At 37.7% G+C, this 20,980-nt stretch overlaps 1 protein-coding gene across 2 annotated transcripts in view; it reads right to left on the reverse strand.

Moving 5' to 3' along the window:
• Positions 1–20,980, reverse strand: part of SSBP2 (single stranded DNA binding protein 2) — a 175,869-nt gene that overhangs the window by 22,309 nt on the left and 132,580 nt on the right. For both annotated transcript variants that reach the window (XM_084304809.1, XM_084304808.1), the window contains 5 exons: positions 14,406–14,465; positions 11,237–11,303; positions 10,980–11,050; positions 6,984–7,051; positions 737–785 (listed from right to left, as the gene is read on the reverse strand). In XM_084304809.1, the coding sequence (XP_084160935.1) occupies positions 737–785; positions 6,984–7,051; positions 10,980–11,050; positions 11,237–11,303; positions 14,406–14,465 (315 nt within the window). The remainder of the gene's footprint in view (positions 1–736; positions 786–6,983; positions 7,052–10,979; positions 11,051–11,236; positions 11,304–14,405; positions 14,466–20,980) is intronic.

Here is a 20,980-nt window from a genome sequence, read left to right on the forward strand (position 1 = left end):
TCTAGTCTGTTAAATCAGACCTACCTTATCCTGCTGCAAGTGCTAAAAAGGGAGACATTTTTACACTAATGATATATGACCAATGAATGAAAATTGAAGCTTTACCTTTGTATTTTCTGAAGAAATACCAGGTACTGTTTTTCACATGGGATACCTCCCTTCAAGCTGCTATTAGACTACCTCATTTTTTATTTGTTCCAACAAATTTCAATAACGTGCACTTCTTGTTACAAAAAGCATATTAAAATGGTTATGTCTACAATTCCACCTTCCCTAGTTACCAGGATCAAGTGTGCTTTTATTATATGAAATATGTGAGAACACATTAAGCTGATCTTCCCACGTTGTCATTTCTGTAGAGCTTGCAAGACAGACAGTTTTGTCCTAACTCTTCCTACTTGCACTAAAGGAAGCTAGAAAGTATAGAAGGTATTTTAAATATCCCCCAAGGTAGCCTTTGTGTTAGGGAAGGTCTGTAACTTATGTGGAGACGCAGTGTGGCTGCATGATTATGAATAGAGCTGGATATTTTCAGGTCAGTGAGTTCTCTGTTAAGACATGGTCCCCACTTCACTGTTCCTATTCTGCCTTAGGATTAGTGGAAGTGAAAAACAAACAAACAAACAAACCCATGCATTATTTTTATTTGTTGAATTGATTTTTTTTTCCTGGTATGTTGATGAGAAATAATTCTCTGCATATAAGATGATTTTAGTATGTTTAAATATTTACTTACAGAATTGGCATTGGTTGGGTTTGGCCAAGGTCTACCACCGCCAGGGCCCCTGTAAGAGAAGACGAACGATTGAGACACAGAACAATCCCCAGGCTTCTGACCTGTTCTAAGGAAGCAAACGTTTCAAAGCAGTCTGTTTCCAGAGTAAGATAAGAGATGGCTTTCTTCAGATGACATTAAAGAGTGATCATCAACGATAACTGCACCAAGCTACAGTGCTACAGAAAAGTTCCCGTTGTTGCACTACTTTCTTCGCTTCATCAGTATATGAGCTGATTTATTTATGACTACAGCCCTGCCATTTACATGTTAGACAGCTCGTGTCCTAACTCATTCTGTGTACGTGTGAGCTTTTCAGGACACCACCACCAGCAGCTACCCTGCCAGTGGCCAGCCTGGAGGTAGCCAAGCTCTGCGCTGGTTCCAGGCACCTGCAAATTTAGGGAGCATCAGATGTGCCCCCCCCCCCCCCTTACATCCTCAATGGAATGATTGGAAAAACATTGCAAATTTGTGTCTCTTGAAATGCTTTTCTAGTGTTTGGGAAGAATTTAACTCTGTTTACAACATTTTAGTGTGCTACAAAAGTCGTGAAAAGAGTGAAATACCTGTTGCAAAATTCTTTAAGTTTCTCAGGGAGAGTGTTTTTCTTTCAACTTTATTAAAATTTTTATAACGTTTGAGGGAAGTATAACACATTCCATAAAAATCTCATTACAGTACAGATCAAAGCAGAAATTTACAAAAATATAGGTTTAATTTGAGTCATGAAACTGTATTCTTGCTTAAATAATGAAGTACCTTCCTGAAGAATTGTGGACACATGCACGTATTGAGTATGGGTCTAGAATACTGCACGTATAGCAAGGTTTCATTTGTGGAAAGAGTGCTTTCCTTACAAACATTTTGGTAACAACTATTCTTTAGAATAACAAGCTACAAAAAATGTGTTGCTCTAATATGTGTCTGAGAAGCACAGCAATTGGGTATATACATACATATATTTAATATATGTATTTATAAAAAAAATGAAAGCATGACACTTTAAGCCTACATTTTAAACACATCTAGATAGGTATCTAAAAATAGATTCCTACTCGACGAAGGATATGTTAGCTCCAGAGAAGTCCCAGAAACATGAAATTTATCAGAAACCAGGCAAAATGGAAATTTCAGACTTCTCAGACATTCTTGTTACGCTTGGCTCAAACAGTGTATTTATGATTAAGTAGCAGTTTCCTAGCAGGAGGGACAAGAGTGCAACAAGCCAAGGAAGTCTTTGATAAAGCTTGCTCAGACTAAACATCAGACGGATGCTAAGAGCAAAACAGAATGGGGAAAGGAAAGAGAAAAAACTCTCCAGACAGAGCACCTTTTTTTCTTTCTCACAACTCGGGCTATTCTTTTGAGTTTCTCATTCTTAGCTGAAATCAGAAATATAGTTTGGTGTACTTGAGGGTACTAGGCAGTCTTGAGGGAACTAAACCATATGGGAAGCAAAATCTCCATGCTTTACAGTCATAACAAGTGAATAACCATAATTATCCCTGGTAGCATAACAAACTTCTAGTTATTTATAAATAAGACAAATTCGTGTTTTGAGAGCCCTGACAACTGAAAGGCTGAGGAGATGACAAAGCCATTGCATTAAAAATGGCATTTTGGCCTCATTAGCTTTAGAAAAGGGACATTAGCCACAATAGCTTACCAGACTTGGAAGAGTGATTTAAATACAGAGATAAAACTAGATTTTATTAACGAGTTCAGGAAGTATTCTATTTTAAAGTTTTGCAAAAGTAAAAACAATAAGTACATATTGTTGCTTGAGGGATTTAATATTGAATCTCTCATTTTTTTATTGCATTGTTGGCGAAACTATTACGAAGAAATTATCTCAAACAATGAACTGAAATAAATCAAGTGAATCATTCCATCTTATGAAGCTCACATTTATGGGAGGTTGGAAAACAGAATTGTAGGAGAGGGTCTTTTTGCTGAAACACTTCCCCACTAGAAAAGGAAGACATTTCTGAGTGCGTTTTTCTCAGCTTCAGTGGTCCTTCCATGAAGGTTAAAAATCCATCACCCTAGCAGTCATCCATGGGTTGCTTCATGCAGCATGTTTGCTGGAAGATACCTCCATGAGGGCTTTTAGCAATGGCCAGTGGCTGCCTTACTCTAGCTAGGAAAGGGACTCATGGCATCATGCAAGCAGTGCCTAATACAAGTGGATTTTGCAGACGCAACACTCTGCTAATAATAACACGGGAAATATTAGGTGATCCTTTTCTTCTTTTCTGTCACATCCCGTATGTGGTTTGTTGGAACCTCTTTTTCTGAGAAACCAGCAGTATTTGCAACAACACTGGAAGTTGGTTTTCACCACAAAACCCGGCAATTGTTTGTGTGACATTAAATGACACAAAGATATCTACTGAAAAACATCATATGGAAAATGGCCATGATTACACTGCAGATTACTGTGAAGCATGGAGAAGTTAAAAAGCTGACTCAGATACATGACTGGGTTAGCCACAGCAACATGGAAATTTAGGAGGGTTTTATGAGAAGACTAGGAAACAAATTCTTCTCAACATCATGGTACCTCTGGTGAGCATGCAAGTTTTGTGTAAAGCTAAACGCATGTAATGCCTGAGTTATCCTGCAGGCTGTACTACTGCTGCTTCCAGTGAGGAAACTCACCTTTCATCTAAAAAGCTGTTAGAATTTGCAAATTTACTGGAAGTCATGGACAGCTCTAAGTATAGACTCAGAAAACTCTGTAGCAGATTCTGCTTGAAAGCCATATGGTTTATATAGAGCATAATGTTGTTAGCTTATAAAACACATAAAAAAGCTACCTGCATTTTTTTTTTCCAATTCAATGCAAGCTATTTTTTTTTCTTTTATAAAAATGTTTATTTTGGAAGTATCAATAGGCTCATAAAAGATTATTATGACTGCTCTGCTTCCAAAATACGAGTAATTTACACAATATCTACCACTATGACTAATTGCAACTGCAGTTGAGGTTAGTCCTGTGCCCCTGACCACAGCACATGGAGAATTAAGTCCAGCATTTCAGTTTCCTAATTGGCAAATACATCCCATCAGAAATTAAACCTCTAGATACAAGTTTGTGAGCTGCAGTTAAAAAATAAAATCACATTTTTTTGCCTTTCAGGCATGAATGAGATATTCTTAGTGCCTGATACAGCACTGCAGGTCACACAGGCCATTAAAAAGTGCCAGAGAAATGCAACAGTGCTCCCTGAAATTTGCCGTCTTGTTCCTAAAGAGAGCAGGTTTCCATGAAGAAATAATATCTTACTAAAAATGGCTACACCAAGTTTCAGCTTAAAACCTTGTAGGTAAAATAAGGTTATTTGTTAAAAGATACAGGGTATGTATCTACTGTTTAAAGCAGTAATCTGATATGCACTACCTATGATGGAGCAAGGAATTATTTAAAAATACTACATTTGTGAAGTATATGTTCATGAAGTGAAATACTGTCTATGAGCTCTAAGGCTAGCTGCTACCATTTTTCACAATAAAGAACATTTTCTCATCCAGAAAAATGTAAAATTGCATTTGGCTGATATTCTGCTCTTAGCCAGAACAGCTTCCTTTGAAGCTTTCCCAGGAGAAAAAGCTGGATTTTGAAATGGCATCTGCTTTTTGTAGAGTACATGCTTTTATATTTTAACATTGCCAGAAAGCCAAAAACATCGAACACAACAGTGCAAAACCTTAATGTATGATATATGGCTATGTGAAGACAAACATAAGTTAACATAAGGCAATAGTTTTATGTATAGTTATCTTCTTTTCCTAGAAATGTAAGTACACTAAACGATGTACAGCTTTCTCAGAGCTGTGCATTAGGTGAATTGTAAGGGGTAATACAGAGAATGAGTTGAATGCACAAAGGTGCATCTGTTGCTACTGCCCACAGGTCATTTGCAGGTGTGCTCTGCCTTGATCCTGTATGCAGAACAGGCCTGAAGATGAGTCCTTACTATGGCTTCAGGGTAACAACAAACCTGACAGCAGAAACTTTACAATAAGGAATGAACGTGATGTCTAGAAATAAAATTAAAGGAAGCCCACACCACATCGATGCCTTTGTTCTCCTTTGGATCAGTGTATGTCCCTCCATTTGATACAAGAAAAAGAAATGTTTGGTTTCATTAGAAAAAAAATAATATATATATATATATAAAACATTCATGTGAGCAAAGCAGTATTCTAACTCCAAAAGTCTGTGTTTCAGCATGTAGCAGAGGTCAGCAAATGCTATAGCAGAATACTGCAGGATGAGCACTTTGGACTCCCTTATGCCTCCAGCATGCACTGTAATATACCAAGGGGCAGCAGGAAGTCTTTTCAAAACCAAGCAAGTGTACTCCAGCTGAGGTTTGTAAAAAATGTACAGAAGTGCAGCACATGCCTGATAAGACAAGGAGACTGCTACGGGTACGGCTTCCTAACTGCTGTTCTACCCGGTGTTCTTCTCAGAAGACCAAACACTCTATCAAAGCTCATGAATTCCCTAACCAAAGGTCTCCAGTTCAGGGCATCCCCTTTAACATACAAGTTCAAAGGAAAATGTGCTTCTCCATCACTGATTTAAAAGAACATGATCTATGGATGCTTACTGACTCAACACAAGATGAAACCTGCTTATTAAATGCTGCCACACGGAAAATGTTAGTATTTCAACCCATAACCATCTCCTTTCTTTATGGCAAACAAGAAGTTCTTTTTGTCAGAAAACATGTTTGTTTGTTCTTTCTATGTGAAGAATAAACAAATTCTTCCTATCTCTCATTTATGTGGATAAGTATCCTCAAAATACCTTATCTGTCCTCAGTTTTAATTCCAGAACATTTTATTTTAGGAAGCTACATTTTCTTTTCTTAAAACTAAATCTCCTCTTGGGGACAATCTGTGTAGTGCTTATATTATACTCACACTGAATTTCAATATCTAAATATTTTTTTCTACATCAATTTTATTTAAAAGAAGAAATGCCTACCCTTGGGAAGTTTCCTAAAATTGTCTGGAGTCCGATATATGATGCACATGATAGAGTTATGCCAAACTTTAGATTTTATTTTATTTGCTTCAAAAAATCAAAGTCTGTCCAGAAATCAGAAAAAATGAAGGACATGCCAGATTAGACTTTTTTTTAATGGTGTTATCTATCTCAATACTCAATTTCCAGGTAATAACCTCTGGTCTGTGTTACACTAACAGTAATTATAGCAGCACCTTAAAATTTCAGAATCTCTTATGAGAGAAATCTATATATATATAATACAAGGAGCTTTTTTTTTTTTTTTTTTTTTTTTTAATAATTATAAAAACAACTCCAGGCAAGCAAAGATTTATGGCAAGCGAAGAAGATTTCTCATCTTGAGTCAGTTGTTATGCTAAAATCCATAGTTTAAATCTAGACTACTATATTAGTCTAGATACAGTAATTTTATATCTAAACATTTTCTACATGCCTACAAAGAGGTGTTGTCTACCTGTGTAAATGGAATAATGCAATCCAATAACTAAATGCACATTTGGAATAAATCAATATAGCTAAACTGAACTCGGTTGATATCACTTTATACTAGATGATAATCCAGCCCCAGGAGTACATAGAAATACTAGAAAACTTACACTCATATCTGGAGTACTGTTCTATACATTTAGAGTGGAAATAAACATAATAATCGAAATAAAGGCAGTAACAAAGAAAGAATCATCCACACTTTTTCATTCAAATATGTTTGTGTTTTTTTTTTTTTCTGTTTTACAAAGAGCTCTAGACAGTAGTGTTATTTTGCTAAAATTATGTTTCGTCATTTTGCAGAGGAGGACCATACCTGTACCATTCTTTACAAAAAGTAAAGTAAAACCACAAATGATTATAATGTCACTGGTAAAAAAATGCATACATGGAAATATCAGTAACTGTACTGACAAAATATTCCCAGAATTTTAACTTTGACTTGTGAAAAAATCTCAGTGATTGTGCAGACTTGAAGGAACAGCAAAGGAGGCTGTTAGAAATGCATGCAGAAGAAGCATGCTGCTGCAGGTTCACTTTTTTTCAGTTGCAGTTATTAGTCATCAAAGCACTTTACTTATCGAAGCATGCTCTCCCTTGTGTTATGTAACCCAAATGTTACTTCCACAATGAAACAATGATTTTCTAAATATTAAAAGATTTGATTATTGTGCTTACATGTTCATTCCAGGCATCCCCGGGCCACCTAAAGCATTCAGTGGGGGTCTCATTGCACCTCCATAGTTCTGCAATGATAACCAAGGGTCAGACTACCACAAAACAAAAAAACAAAACCAAAGAGGAGGGGGAAAGAAAGGACAGCAGGTTAATGATATCCCTATACAACTGCTGACTGGATAGGCCAATGCAATTCATTCTTTCAGGAGTTTCCATTGTTGACTTTAAAAACAATACTGTTATCCCCAAGGAGAAAGAATTACATTTACTACTCAAACAATAGGAATACAATAAGAATACTTAAAATGCAAATCCTTACAGGAGGAAATATTTACACATCTAGAGATCAAGTCAATGGCCAGAGGGACAGCTTTTAAAACCTATTCAACTTTTATAACAAGGAAGCTCATTCAAAATCAGTAACCCGGACTTAGGTTCTGAGATTTCTACGTAATGGAATTTAAATAGAATTGTTTTTATTAGACTCTGTTAGGGTATCAAGAAATGCTTGTTTAAAATTACACCATATGACATCACTTTTATAACATACAGCATAACCATTACATTTCTCTTCTAATCAGTCAATTCTAATGTCCAATGTGACTAATACAAAAATTACTTAATATGATAATGACTGTCATACCATTGCCAACAAACGGATTGCCCATTGCCTATGAAATCAGAGTTTATGGTCTGATCACATTATGACAAAAATTTAACTGTACTGTTTACATGAAAAACTATAATTATTTTAATTCAGATGAATACAAGCAGAACAGTCTATCTCAGCTCACAATCTTAATGAATTCTGTATTCTGTGTTAATTTTTCTTACTTTTTTTTAAAATATTTTTTCTGATATTCCAAAGAAATGGATAATAGCATATTTTATAAACTGAATATTATTGACTTTAACATGTTGGTTGTGCACTTTGGAAAGCAAGGGGATAAGCAAACGATTTACTTAAAAATACTTAACTCATTGTTGCTGTCTTTTTTCCAATAATAAAAATGAATACGCATTAATTGTTATACTATACAACTATACTATAAAATACAAAATCTATATGACCTAGGCTTATGGGTATTCTCTGTAATGGTCCCATTCACAAAGCCATGTAAACATGACATCATGAATACATGGGAGAAATCCTACAGAGGTATTCAAATTATCAATCTGGTCCTGTTTATGAGTATAGTGATTACAGATAAACTAGTTATCTAGAACTGAAATGGAACTAGGAGAGGAAGTCCCACTGCTAACAACAGAAACCCAAAATATAAAATTTTCTTCATTGTTAGACAGTCCTGAAAGTGTACCATACAAAGCTGGTTTGCAAGAACACATCCAGAGGTTGTAAATAGAGGTCCTCTTCCAGAGCAGCAATTCTATGATTCTACGATCCAGCAGTGCCATCTGAAGATACTATTATCCATAGCTGCCGGACATAAATCACTACTCATTCCTGAACTTTTGTGAGCAGCAGGCAGATTGATTGGTGTGCATGCTCAATCAAAAGTCAGCCAGAATAACTCAAATCTCCTGTTACACCTAAGTTGTCCTAGAAAATTTTGCCTGAACCACTGCTCTCGGAACTGTAGGGCAGTCACTGGTGGGTAGTCAAAGCAGCTGGGTGCAGTAACATCTTCAGTTGGCACTACTGGATCTGGAAGAGAACACAGGCCAACTATATATAAAAAAAACAACAGTAGTTCCAGATCTATTTTATTTAATTTTCCCATCTTGATTTGGAGTGCTGAGCCATTCTCCCTGTTTGGCCTGTTGGGTATCTCCCCTCCTTATTTTAGTTTTGGAATGATTTGCGTAGACCAGGGTTAAAGATCTTTATGGAATCCTGCATGACTGGAAGACTCCTAATCAAATGTACTTCTAACTCTAATTACTGCTAATTCTAATCAAATGTACTCTTTCATCCTAAAATAAGAGCACTTTCATTAAGGCTACTGATACACATGTTCTTTTAGCTGCAGCTATGCTCTCTGCCCTAATTTGTTCCTTGCAGATTTTACTTAAAGTCACCACCACCACTGTTTTTCTGGTAGTTTAGTTGTTCATAAAAGGGCTCCCTAACATCAGGTGGTCAAAATGAGACAGATTAGCCAAGACTTGTTTTTTAAATATTTAAGATAACCCAATTATTTTTGACTCGAATGTATTAGGCAGCACATGAGAAGCTCACCAGCAAGTATGAGGGACTGGGTGTAAGTAGCCCATTACAACGTGCAGGGAGCACCTTGAACAGGTGGTGTACCTGTGGCTTGAAAAAACCTGAACCTAATTCTTTGTAGCTGTTCACACATTCAAGCATTTACAACAGTACTCAGCTTTCAGCTTCATGTTTTTTTAGTTTGGAAAGCTGTGGAATCATAAAACACAAAATGCTGAGACAAGCATTTCTGTATCACTACATTAAGTGCTTCCCAAGTCCACTGCCTGTGCAGCCAGGTAGCTGAGCCTCATATTCTGGGCACACCTAGGTCAACTTTACAGCACTGTAGCAAGAGGACCTTAAAGTAGGTGTGAAAGATCCATCAAATTTGTTTTTAGAACTGCATTCTGAGAAGATCCTAAAAACAACACATGAAGATGGACGATAATCCATTTATAGAAAAGTTTGAGTTATAAGCTCAAATTTGTGTAGCTAAGTTACATTTTCCCCATTTTAAGAGGATATTTTGTAAAGAAAGAAAGATGAACTTTACAAAAATACTGGATTTTAAGAGAGAGCAAAAATGAAAAAAATCATCCTTATAAGAACTGGCATGAGATTTGCCTGCTGTGTGACTAATGGTGCTGCATAAAGTATCAGCTCAATCTCATATGGCAGTGCTGCAAAGCTTCTCTTTCTACCTCCAAAACGTAAGTTGTAAATAAACTTCAATGCTACAGAAAAAACAACAAATGTTTAATAACAGTTTGTTGGTCACACAGCAGACGTTGTGTTAAACTGAACAACTGGTTTCTACCAAGAAGGCACAAAAGTGTAAAGGCAGTTATGAACAGATTTGAAAGGCAATGCTATTTAATCATTTAAAATTCACTTTCTATTCCAAGGAACAAAGAATCCACTAGAGAGATTATCTGAAATGGAAAGCAAAAATGCAAAGTGTGGGCACAACAAGCACACTATAAACAAAATACTGGCAACATTGCTATAAAACAGCACTACCTAAATTTTCGCTCACTGAGAGAGCTGACAAAATATAAAATAATATTTTGGTTCATGTTTCAGGTACATATCGGAATAAATTTATTTTCTACCTCAGTTTATTATTAAAATGCATTACTGACAAATATCCACTAATATTTTGCATTTTTGAGGAGAGTGCTAATATACAATTACAACCAGGTCAGCACCATGGAGAAGGCAGGTTCTTGCAATCCAAGATTGCTTCACTCCTTGAAATTAAAGCTGGAGGAATGTTTATGATTGATATGATTGATATAGGGCAAAAATAGCAGCATTAACTGCTAGCATAATTTTGTATTAAAATCTTTCTGGTACTCACTAAAAATCTGTCTCGATAGTGGATGAAGAAAAACTTTACTTTTTTTGTTGTTGTTTGTTTTTTGTTACAGTTTGCCTAAGATGGTAATACTGTGAGATGAACTCTTCCCTCCTTAACAGCATGATCAAATAGGGTGGGAGTAAGAGGAAACACCTGCTCAATACTTGGGCCTCTTTGCAAACCCTAGCCTTTCATTACAGGATACATTAGCTGTAGGAAAAACACAACTTTCCTGAAATAAGCAAGCTAAGGGACGCCTTCTAATTTCAAATCTGAATTAAAATTACTAATTCTTGAACTTTAGACTTTGTAAAGCTGCAATTAGAAATTCATTTTTAACAGAGATAAATTTTATTTTTAAATGGGTTTAGAGGTACAAGTCCTGGTTCAAGCTATGCAGAACTAGAGTAATACAGTATAAGTACAGATCTCTCAATAAAAATTGATTTCTATTTGCAGAAGGTACCTGTGGTCCTAAAGGAACCATTCCTCTTGGAGGAGTCATTCTCTGCATTGGCCCACCCATGTTAGGATGCCCTGCAAATAAAATTATGTAATTTTAAAAACCATGCAAAATACAAGCATCTTCTAAATCAACTTTGATGAGTCATTCTTTCCTATTTTACAAAAAGCTTAAAAAGCTGCAGTACACTTTGAAACACAGGGAAAAAGATATGGGTTTAGAAAGACAGCACTTTTGTATGCTCCAAATATTTCATTCACCTTGCTGCCGTGTTGGGTCCATCCCGCTAGGCAATAATGGCTGACTTCCTGGGACACCTCCAAGTGCCTGCAGGCATAGAAACTGTATTACAAGGACATAATACACTGAAAATCATGTTAAACAGATAATACAGGTGTTTTGTTTTTAATTCCCGGATGTTTCTTTGCAGTCAAGAGTCATGCATAAGAGTTTACATTCCTAAATGTCCTAATTAAATGTCCTAAATGTCCAACAACCCGAACTATGGATTGCATAAACAAGCTCTTGGACTTCCTTGAAATTACGTATAAATCTTCAAAATATGACCCCACTAATTTTGCCTTTTTTCTCCAATTATTGCTTTGCTTTAGCTTACCTATGATTTAACCTCAGATCATTGCCTATTTCTTGGCTACAGGGCAATTTATCCTAAGTTTGTACTCTTACAGTTTTCCCTTTTAACCATTATTTTAACATCTTCCCTTAAGAGGACAGAATGTGGGCACCATGATGTCCACCGAGAGTGAGACATATCAGTTTGCCAGCCACACAGCATTCAAAGGGGTAAGGCAAAGCAGCACTGTGATATGCAAGAGGTTTTATCATCCACTCTCCCCCTCCTTTGAAGGGTATCAGTGCTAAAATAAGATTTTAATTCATCTACGGGAGAAAACAACAGTCACAGCACTTGCTCCTATAAGCTTGCCTTCAAGTACGAAGATACATCGAGTTGTTATTTCACCTCTGGTCCAATCAAATGCATTATTTTTATGTCCCTAAATTTTTACCTGCCCTCCGGGTTTTTAGCAACTGATTTTGGTTTACAGCTAATTTCTACAGTCTCTTACAGTCTAGTCAACTAGAACAATGCTTTTATGAATGATCTTTGCAGCTGACCCACAAAGCACTATTTAAAATTTCAAAACAGTAATATGTGCTCAGTAAAAATGTGTCTGGAATGAGTAAATCCTGTATTATGAAAGTTATCTACTCATGTAGCACAGGTAATTGCTTACTGAGTGAATGGATAAGTTACTGGTGACCTGGAAACACTGTGGTACTTTTGGATATGTACAAAGGGGAGCTTATCTGCAAACACTCTGTGGTTTACTTCCATAACACTTGGGGGCTTCAAATTTAGAATGTGCATTATTACATCGGGTTAACACCAAGTCAAAAGGTGTTCTATAGTAACGTTATGGAATGAACACAGTCTGAAACAACATCCTTTAAATCTGGGTTTTACATTTACTTCAGTGGCTTAGAGTCAGGATGATGTGTAAGAAGTAGACATGAAATACACAGAGATGTGTCTACTCACACATTGTCAATACTATTGCAGGACTAGGTCTTGCAGGGCACGACGGAGCCCTGGAGGCAGCCTTGGGGCACTCATGTGGCACTCAATGTTTAGTAATGCTCCTTGCTGTGGAGCCCAGGTCCATCTCGGATACCCCTACACAACTGGGTGTGCCCTGCATCAGACCTCCTTGCCCAAAATACACTCCCTACGGCTATGCATTGAGGGATGGAGTTATAGTTAGGGTGGGAGTCAACTCCGATGCTTACTTGCTTCCTGGTAACCAAAACATCAGTGTTAAAGCTGCATTACAGTAGTTCATTATTTCCACACGCTGTTCATCCATGCTATAACTCAAATAAGGGTAGCGTTGCTCTGAGCAGTAACTCACAAATGCAGCAGAATGCAAATGAATTGCAAGAGCTGCACTCCACAAACATTATGTTACATCTCTACACCAAAAATGTCAGAATGTGCAGACAAAAATGCTTCTGAAACTAAAGCTGGAGGCTGGCAGCAGTTTTACAGCATTTGCCACATCCAGCTTCTACCTGCCAGTATTTGCACAGCTCAGAAACACAGAAACAGAAACAAACGAACAAGCGACACCCAAACTCTGGTGTACCTTTGGCTAAGATGAAAATGGTTTACTGAAAGGTGCAAAAATCAGAAAGATGCTTTGTACTGAATTACAGTACACTGTAACAAACACTTAACTAAGCACTCTGGATGGATGACATTGCACTCATATTGTCCCCTGATGGCCATTTCCACAATGTTAATTTTAAGTCACCCATTTATCTCCTGACGAAGAAGCTATGCTACAGCTAACTTAACCTCCTCTCAAACATCACTGAGTGGAACATCTGAAGAAGTGTTGCAACTTGAAATGTCCATCTCACTGAAATCTGAAGTTCAACTTCCTGGCAATATTGTGCCAGTGCTCAAGCCAAGCGCTCATTGTGACACACAGATATAAAAAACAGACAGAAAAAACTGGGGTGGAATAGAACAGCCTCCTCATCGATACGTCAAAGGCAGTCCTGGAAGTCTACGTTTCACAAAAAAGATATTACGGCCTTCCTATCAACCTTTCCCAATCTTGCAAACGACCCAGTTTTTCTCTCAGACTTCCACTGGCATTTTTCTGTCTGCTTATCACTAACATTTCAACTGCTGACATCCATTTTCTCCTCTTCTGTCTGCACTAAGAAGAACTTAAAATACAAACTCTATCTGTTTGCAGAACCATCTTTTCACAGATGGGCCAATAAAGGTCTCTGCCGACGAACAGCAGCTCATTACTCATTCTTGTTACACTAGCATGCATACCCTTTGGTGGAGATGAGAGAAAAGTGGGAATTTGATGCTTTTATAAAGTCCTCAGAGTGCCTGTAAGAGCCATAACGCACTTGATAACTGCTTCTCACTGATCATCCCCATGTTTACTGTGGAGTAAATATACTTTACGCATCCCACAAAGAATAGGAGGGAGTGATGTATTTTATGTAGAATTACGTAAAGCAATTCTCAGAGGTAACTGTGTAGTGTTGGAAGGAAAGTTTAGAGAACATAACGTCTATGGAGATGCTTTGCCTTCATCTTAGCAGGCAGCAAAACCTGGCTGAGGTTAATGCAGCTCTCTACAAGGCCAAGAACACTCTCCTGTAGACAGGCTGAGGGTATGATAAATTTTGAGGTGTATGCACTCATTCAGCACAGAAAAGTGAGCTTGCAGTGGCACGGTGTGTCTACTAATGACAAAATAGAGTGGAGAGGGACATAGCGATATGTGCCAGGGACACTGGTGGCCAATAGGACAATGCTCCCTGCTCCTAGCACTGCATGATGACCAGGACCACAAGTGTGCACCAGTGATAAATTCTTACCTGATTGGGTATTCTTAAGGGTGGTCTTGGACCTCCGGGGTACCGAGGGGACATGAAAGGCTACCAAAAAGAAAAAGAAAAAAGAAAAAAAGAAATATTGCTAAATAACTCAACTTAGCTTGTAAATACCACATTGAGTCATTGGGTGTATGGCCCGTGCCATGTTCAAACCTCAAACATCCATCTTAAATACTTCCACAGAGCATGCAGTAGATTATTCCATCTTTAGCACAGCTTAATAAATTTAGAGATTCTTACTGAATGCATGTAGCAAGACACATTACTTAAAGTTTTGTTGCAGCTACTGTGAATGCAGAATATAAACAATTTAATGCATTAACTGTGAAGAATAATAAACCATTTAGTTCATGTTATCACACATCTAATCTTTTCACTACCAAAGGGAGAGAGATAAGAACTCTAGAATACAAAAGCAAAATGTTCTTGAAAGACTCAAGAGTAAGCACCAGCATAATAATTCACAAATAATTTCTCTTCACCTCTTCATAATAATACAGTACAGTGTCATACAAGACTCAACCTGTGAGGGCACAGATTTCAAGTTTATGTCACTAATATCTAGAACTTCAGTGGTCTATATGAACCGGGACAATGTATCCTTTCCTCCCATCCCTCCGTACACAATTCCACACTCAGTACAACTTTTCCTCTAGCAAAGCCACATATACACTAACCCTGTACTATAAGCTTCTACTGGTTCCTGGCTTTCTACTACACTACCCTGTAGCCCAGAAACAAGGGCAGTCCCTTAAACTACGACCATAAATAAATGATAAACAAATGGCACTACAAGCAAATACATTTAACATCTCTACTTATTCCATCTCAAAGTGTGACAGTAATCTAGAAATCTAAAAAGCAGGGAGATTAGCAGGAAGAAAGCACAAACATCTGACTAAACAGATGATGAAGAGGATCTTTTTGGCAAGCAAACATACCTATAACTTCAGAAGAAAATGAGCTAGAAGTATGCTTTGACTGTGAAAACAGGGATAAAAAAGACTGGTTCCTTCAAGAGCTGGAGAAAAATAATCTTTCCATAAGATGTCCCCACAAAACTTTTACTAATATGTTAGCTTATTGTCTTCTATGCCTGAATTGTTAGGCACTGGGAAAACAAAAATGATGTGTCACTGATTATAACGAAACAAGAGCTTGTTTCTGTTCACAACACTGCCTAGCAGTCATCAGAGAAAGGAGGGATATGAAAGAAAGGAGTCACATGGCACATCCCAGGAGAAATCTCTTACAACAAATAACCTACTGCACAATCCCACTCTTAGCCTCTTGGAAAAGAAACAAATGCACATAGACAGGAATCATCTAGTCAGTTGTAGTTAAGGTCCACAAGCGGGTCACTGAAAGTCTGCGCCCAACACATCACTGTTTCATGAATGGCTGACATACTTGAGCTGTGTCAGCTGCACTGTGCTATAAAATACAATGCTAGTGATCATCAGTATTAGTAATGCATGTAATAATAATAGCAATAACTAGCAGCACAATTATAATTATTACTAATAATTAGCAACAGTATTTTTCCAATGATCTGCGGAAGAAAAATCAACTGAACCTTTCACATGTCAGAATAAGATGAAAGTTGTAGTAATAATCTTCTATATAAACATGTTTGAAATGGATAGTAGGAAGCAATTTAAAATACAGATGGTTTACAAATTGGAGAAGAAAAGTTAAATGACAACTGGGAAAAGATTACATTAATAAAAAGGGCATTTGAAATGTGCTATAGAAGAGGGAGGCTTCTTCACGCCCTCTATTTGATGGTGAGATTCTATGATGAGAAAGAAACAGAAAAAAAAACGTTTGTGCATGTGGTGAAGGCTGTAAACATAAGGATCTTTGTAAAGCAGTAGAAGTGTGAGGCAATTAGAATTTCAACAATTTCCTTAAAGGTCAACCAATTGCATTCTATGGAGTGCAGCAGCTCTAGCGAGTGCATTTGGCTTATTATATTCATCGAATGATACCTTATTTACAGTTTATTTACAGCTGTACATCTTGTAAAAGGGAAATCAGTAATGTCTTGCAAATCAACCATACTTCAATGTAGAATAGCACCACCAATATTAGTGCATAATAGCGCGTTATTCGCAGAACATCTCTTTCACCTTTCAGATTTCCAGTCAAGTAGGATGGAAGCCTACTTGTCCCTTCACTTCCCAACAGGTTACTTTCATATTCATTTTGTACAAATATCTAAAAAAATATTCTCTATATAGGAAGCTAAATTTTATTAAAAGTGCTGGAACAGCAGTCGTACTAAGTCACAGTTTTATTTTCACGTTGTGACTCACAGTGTCTCCAATGTGTGACAATTTGGGACTGGCACTGTTTAACATCTTTGTCAGTGACATGGGCAGTGGGACCAAGTGCATCCTCGGCACATTTGCCAATGACACTGAGCTGTGTCATCTCTGGATGTGCATCCCTTCCCTGTAGTGTCAGGGAAGGGATGCCATCCAGAGGGACCTGGGCTGGCCTGAGAGGACTTCTGTCAGTGACTGTAGTCCCTGTTATCCTATGAACAAGGAATAATGTTTTAAAACTAAAAAAGGGTAGATTTAGATTAGATATAAGGAAGAGATTCTTTACTCAGAGGGTGGTGAGGCACTGGACCAGGTTATCCAGGGAAGCTGTGGGTGTCCCATCCCTGGAGGTGTTCCAGGCCAGGCTGGATGGGGCTTTGGGCAACCTGATCTGGTGGGAGGTGTCCCTGCCCATGGCAGGAGTGTTGGAACTAGATGGTCCGACCCAAACCATTCTATGATTCTATTAATCATAGTCCATTTTTTTTTAGTTTGCTGCATCCCTGAGGTCAGTAGCTACTTAAGATAATTGTGTAGATTTGCACTTGTGGATTTGCATTGAATAGATTTGTAAGGTCTCAAGTCAATTTAATAACTATTTAATACAAACCTTACAGATTAAATATAAGATTCTTCTCTGAAATAATATAGTAAGTCACCTTTTTTCTTGATGCACTGTTATGCAGGCATGAAATCAAACATTTACTTGCGAACCAGTGCATCTGTTCTTAAATGATTTGTTACTTCATTGTATAATAATGACTAACTATAGAAGGCTCTTCAATGTAACTATCATAAAAGAAATTTTACTTACTGTAAATATATTTATACATTTCTTTTAAGTATATTTGTGGAAATGCTTAAACCTTCTCCCATTCTTTAAGCAACTAAACCCACGTAGAAGAAAAATGAATGACTTAATTTCAGAGAGCTCTTGTAGTTCTTGATTATCCTTGGATATAAATACTGCACTTGAAGATGGTACTCTATGGGCAGTAAAATATATAAATAACTAACAAGCCCACAACAAGTAATATTTTGGTGATTATGTGTTGATAACATGTTATACAGCATTGTAGAAAGTGGTGAGATACTCATGTTCAAAGACAATTCTAAAAAATTTCACTCTGTTTTGTATCAGCATTTAATACTCAAGGTTACCACAAAAAATTCTACTACCAAAAGAAAAAAAATTAATACTTTATGTTTTGTATTATTAACCTTCTCCATTTCCGTCATTATTATCATGTTTGCCCATAAAAAGCTCTACCAAGACACAACAGAAATGCTGTCAAACATTTTAATGAAAATATGTTAAATATGAACGACTTTTCATTACATTAGAAACAATTTATTTTTTTTCAAGTATGACACACATGAGGCATTAAGGCATTCTAAAAGACTTGAATTCAAGCAGCCGGCTTTTTTTGGGGGGGGTCATGTGTGGTGTTTCACTACATCCTTTGTAATTAGGAATTAGTCTCAACTGGTTTTACTTCATTGTTGAGTGTTGCTTGAAATGACTGCAGTTTATAGAGGAACAATGCTAGACTTCATTTCTGACAGTTAGTAGCATTCCTTCCTTGACTTCTGAAACTCTTTCATCCTCTTCTCTTAGCGATATTGCAGCATATATATCCATATATATAAATAATAGGTTCAAAGTACGTGCACTAATTTAAAAATAGTGACCATCAATTTTAAATTGGTCCACGGGGTGCTTGATTTTTGAACACAAAAAATAAATTCTCTGTGTGCTGAAGACAGGCAGGCATTTCTGCCTGCTAACCCAGACTTGTGTCAACTCACAATTCAGCATCTTGATAGTCTAAAACCTTTTGTGGTCCTCTGTACTAAATTCACTGCCAGACAGACTCCTGATTTGTCACAAGAGTTCAGCAAAAGAGATTGGTTAGGAATCACATCAATGAATCAAAAAATGAATCTTCCTTGCTTATCCCAGCTCACAAGGAGTAAGACAGCTATCAACAATGCACAGATTACAAGAGGATTTCCTCCATCTCTCTGGTAAAAAGAAAGCATTATAGACACATGACTATTAAAAAATAAGAAAAGCAAACATAGAAACAATTAAATCCAAAGAATATACCAAAAGACAGATAACATGATTTAATAATGCTATACCATGCTGTCAGGTAGGAAGAAGACAGAGGGCCAAAAGACTTATCTCCTAGAACCCTCTCTGTGCAGAAGGGTGCAGTAACATTTATATCATTTCATAGCCAGATCTTGCTTAGTATATAAGAAAGCTTGAGCAAGTGTATTTGAATATATAAGCTCTCAAGAACCTGATCTGCCAAGGAAAAAGAATTTTACTGGAGTGGCTCCTTCCAACAATAATTTCCAGACTCAGGAATGGCTCTCAAGGGTTTACAGTAACTAATGCAACCTTCAAGTTGCTTGAATTCACAACAGGGACATTAGACTGAGTATGAGAAGATATAAACAACACCTTCACACACTACCCTTAGCTACAATTAACTTCTCAAATGGGGTTCAGGAACAGGCACATAACTTCAGTGATGTATTAAGAAAAGGAACAAAAAGCTCAAAATAAACCAAAGCAAAATGAAATAATGTGTAGAAAACAAAAATAGCAAAAAATAAGGCAAGAGTGTCTTACCTAAGCTACAACTGAGAAGACAGCCCTAGGTGGAGGTGCCACCACATTTGGAAATGGGTCACACAAGTTACGGAAATACCCAAAGAGTATGGCAAACATGTTTGGAAATCAGCTTACTGAACACATTTGTGAACACCAGTATATTGTATTTACTGCTTTCAGTTATATAACCCAATAATTTGGTATGGGGCCAGCTCTCTTTAATATCTTTATCAATGATGTGGATGAGGGGATTGAGTGCACCCTCAATAAGTTTGCAGATGACACCAAGTTAGGTGCGTCTGTCGACATGCTCGAGGGCAGGAAGGCTCTGCAGGAGGATCTGGATAGGCTGCACCGATGGGCTGAGGTCAACTGCATGAAGTTCAACAAGGCCAAGTGCCGGGTCCTGCACCTGGGGCGCAATAACCCCAAGCAGAGCTACAGGCTGGGAGAGGAATGGTTGGAAAGCTGCCAGGCAGAGAAGGACCTGGGAGTGATGGTGGATAGTCGGCTGAATATGAGCCAGCAGTGTGCTCAGGTGGCCAAGAAGGCCATCGGCATCCTGGCTTGTATCAGGAACAGTGTGACCAGCAGGGCTAGGGAGGTGATCGTCCCCCTGTACTCGGCTCTGGTGAGGCCGCACCTCGAGTACTGTGTTCAGTTTTGGGCCCCTCGCTACAAGAAGGACATCGAGGTGCTTGAGCAGGTGCAGAGAAGGGCGACGAAGCTGGTGAGGGGCCTGGAGAACAAGTCCTACGAGGAGCGGCTGAGGGAGCTGGGCTTGTTCAGCCTGGAGAAGAGGAGGCTCAGGGGTGACCTTATCGCTCTTTTTAGGTACCTCAAGGGAGGCTGTAGCAAGGTGGGGGTTGGCCTGTTCTCCCACGTGCCTGGTGACAGGATGAGGGGAAATGGGCTAAAGTTGCGCCAGGGGAGTTTTAGGTTGGATGTTAGGAAGAACTTCTTTACTGAAAGGGTTGTGAGGCATTGGAACAGGCTGCCCAGGGAAGTGATTGAGTCACCATCCCTGGAGGTCTTTAAAAGACGTTTAGATGTAGAGCTTAGTGATGTGGTTTAGTGGAGGACTGGTTAGTGTTAGGTCAGAGGTTGGACTCTGTGATCTTGGAGGTCTCTTCCAACCTAGATGATTCTGTGATTCTGTGAAAAATTGCATACTGAAGACTGTTGTCAAGCAGCTGAGACCAAAGGCATATAAGCAGAAACTTTCTAAACTGAGTGAAAAAGAAGTGTGGTATAGAAAAAAACCTCCTGTGCAGTCACAACAGAACATATGTATTTATCAACTTAATGTAGATGAAATGTTGAAGGAGGGATACTAAACAAAATAAAATCAAGATTTGAAATGTTAAATTTAGAAAACTCTTTGCTCTTTTTCATGTCAAATTATTTAAAACATTTAAAACAAGAAGTTTGAGAATTTTAATGATGGTGGCACACATTTTGCAAGTTGTGTGTGCATGTGTATATGTGTTTGCGTGTGAGTATACAACATAAAAAAAATTTAAAATACTGTTTTTCTTAATCTCTGGGAAAACATGAGGACAAGCAGATAATAAGTTTCTAGCAGGGAAGTCAAATGATGT

The sequence above is a fragment of the Netta rufina genome (assembly GCF_964035555.1).
Source record: "Netta rufina genome assembly, chromosome: Z".
NCBI lineage: Eukaryota > Metazoa > Chordata > Aves > Anseriformes > Anatidae > Netta > Netta rufina.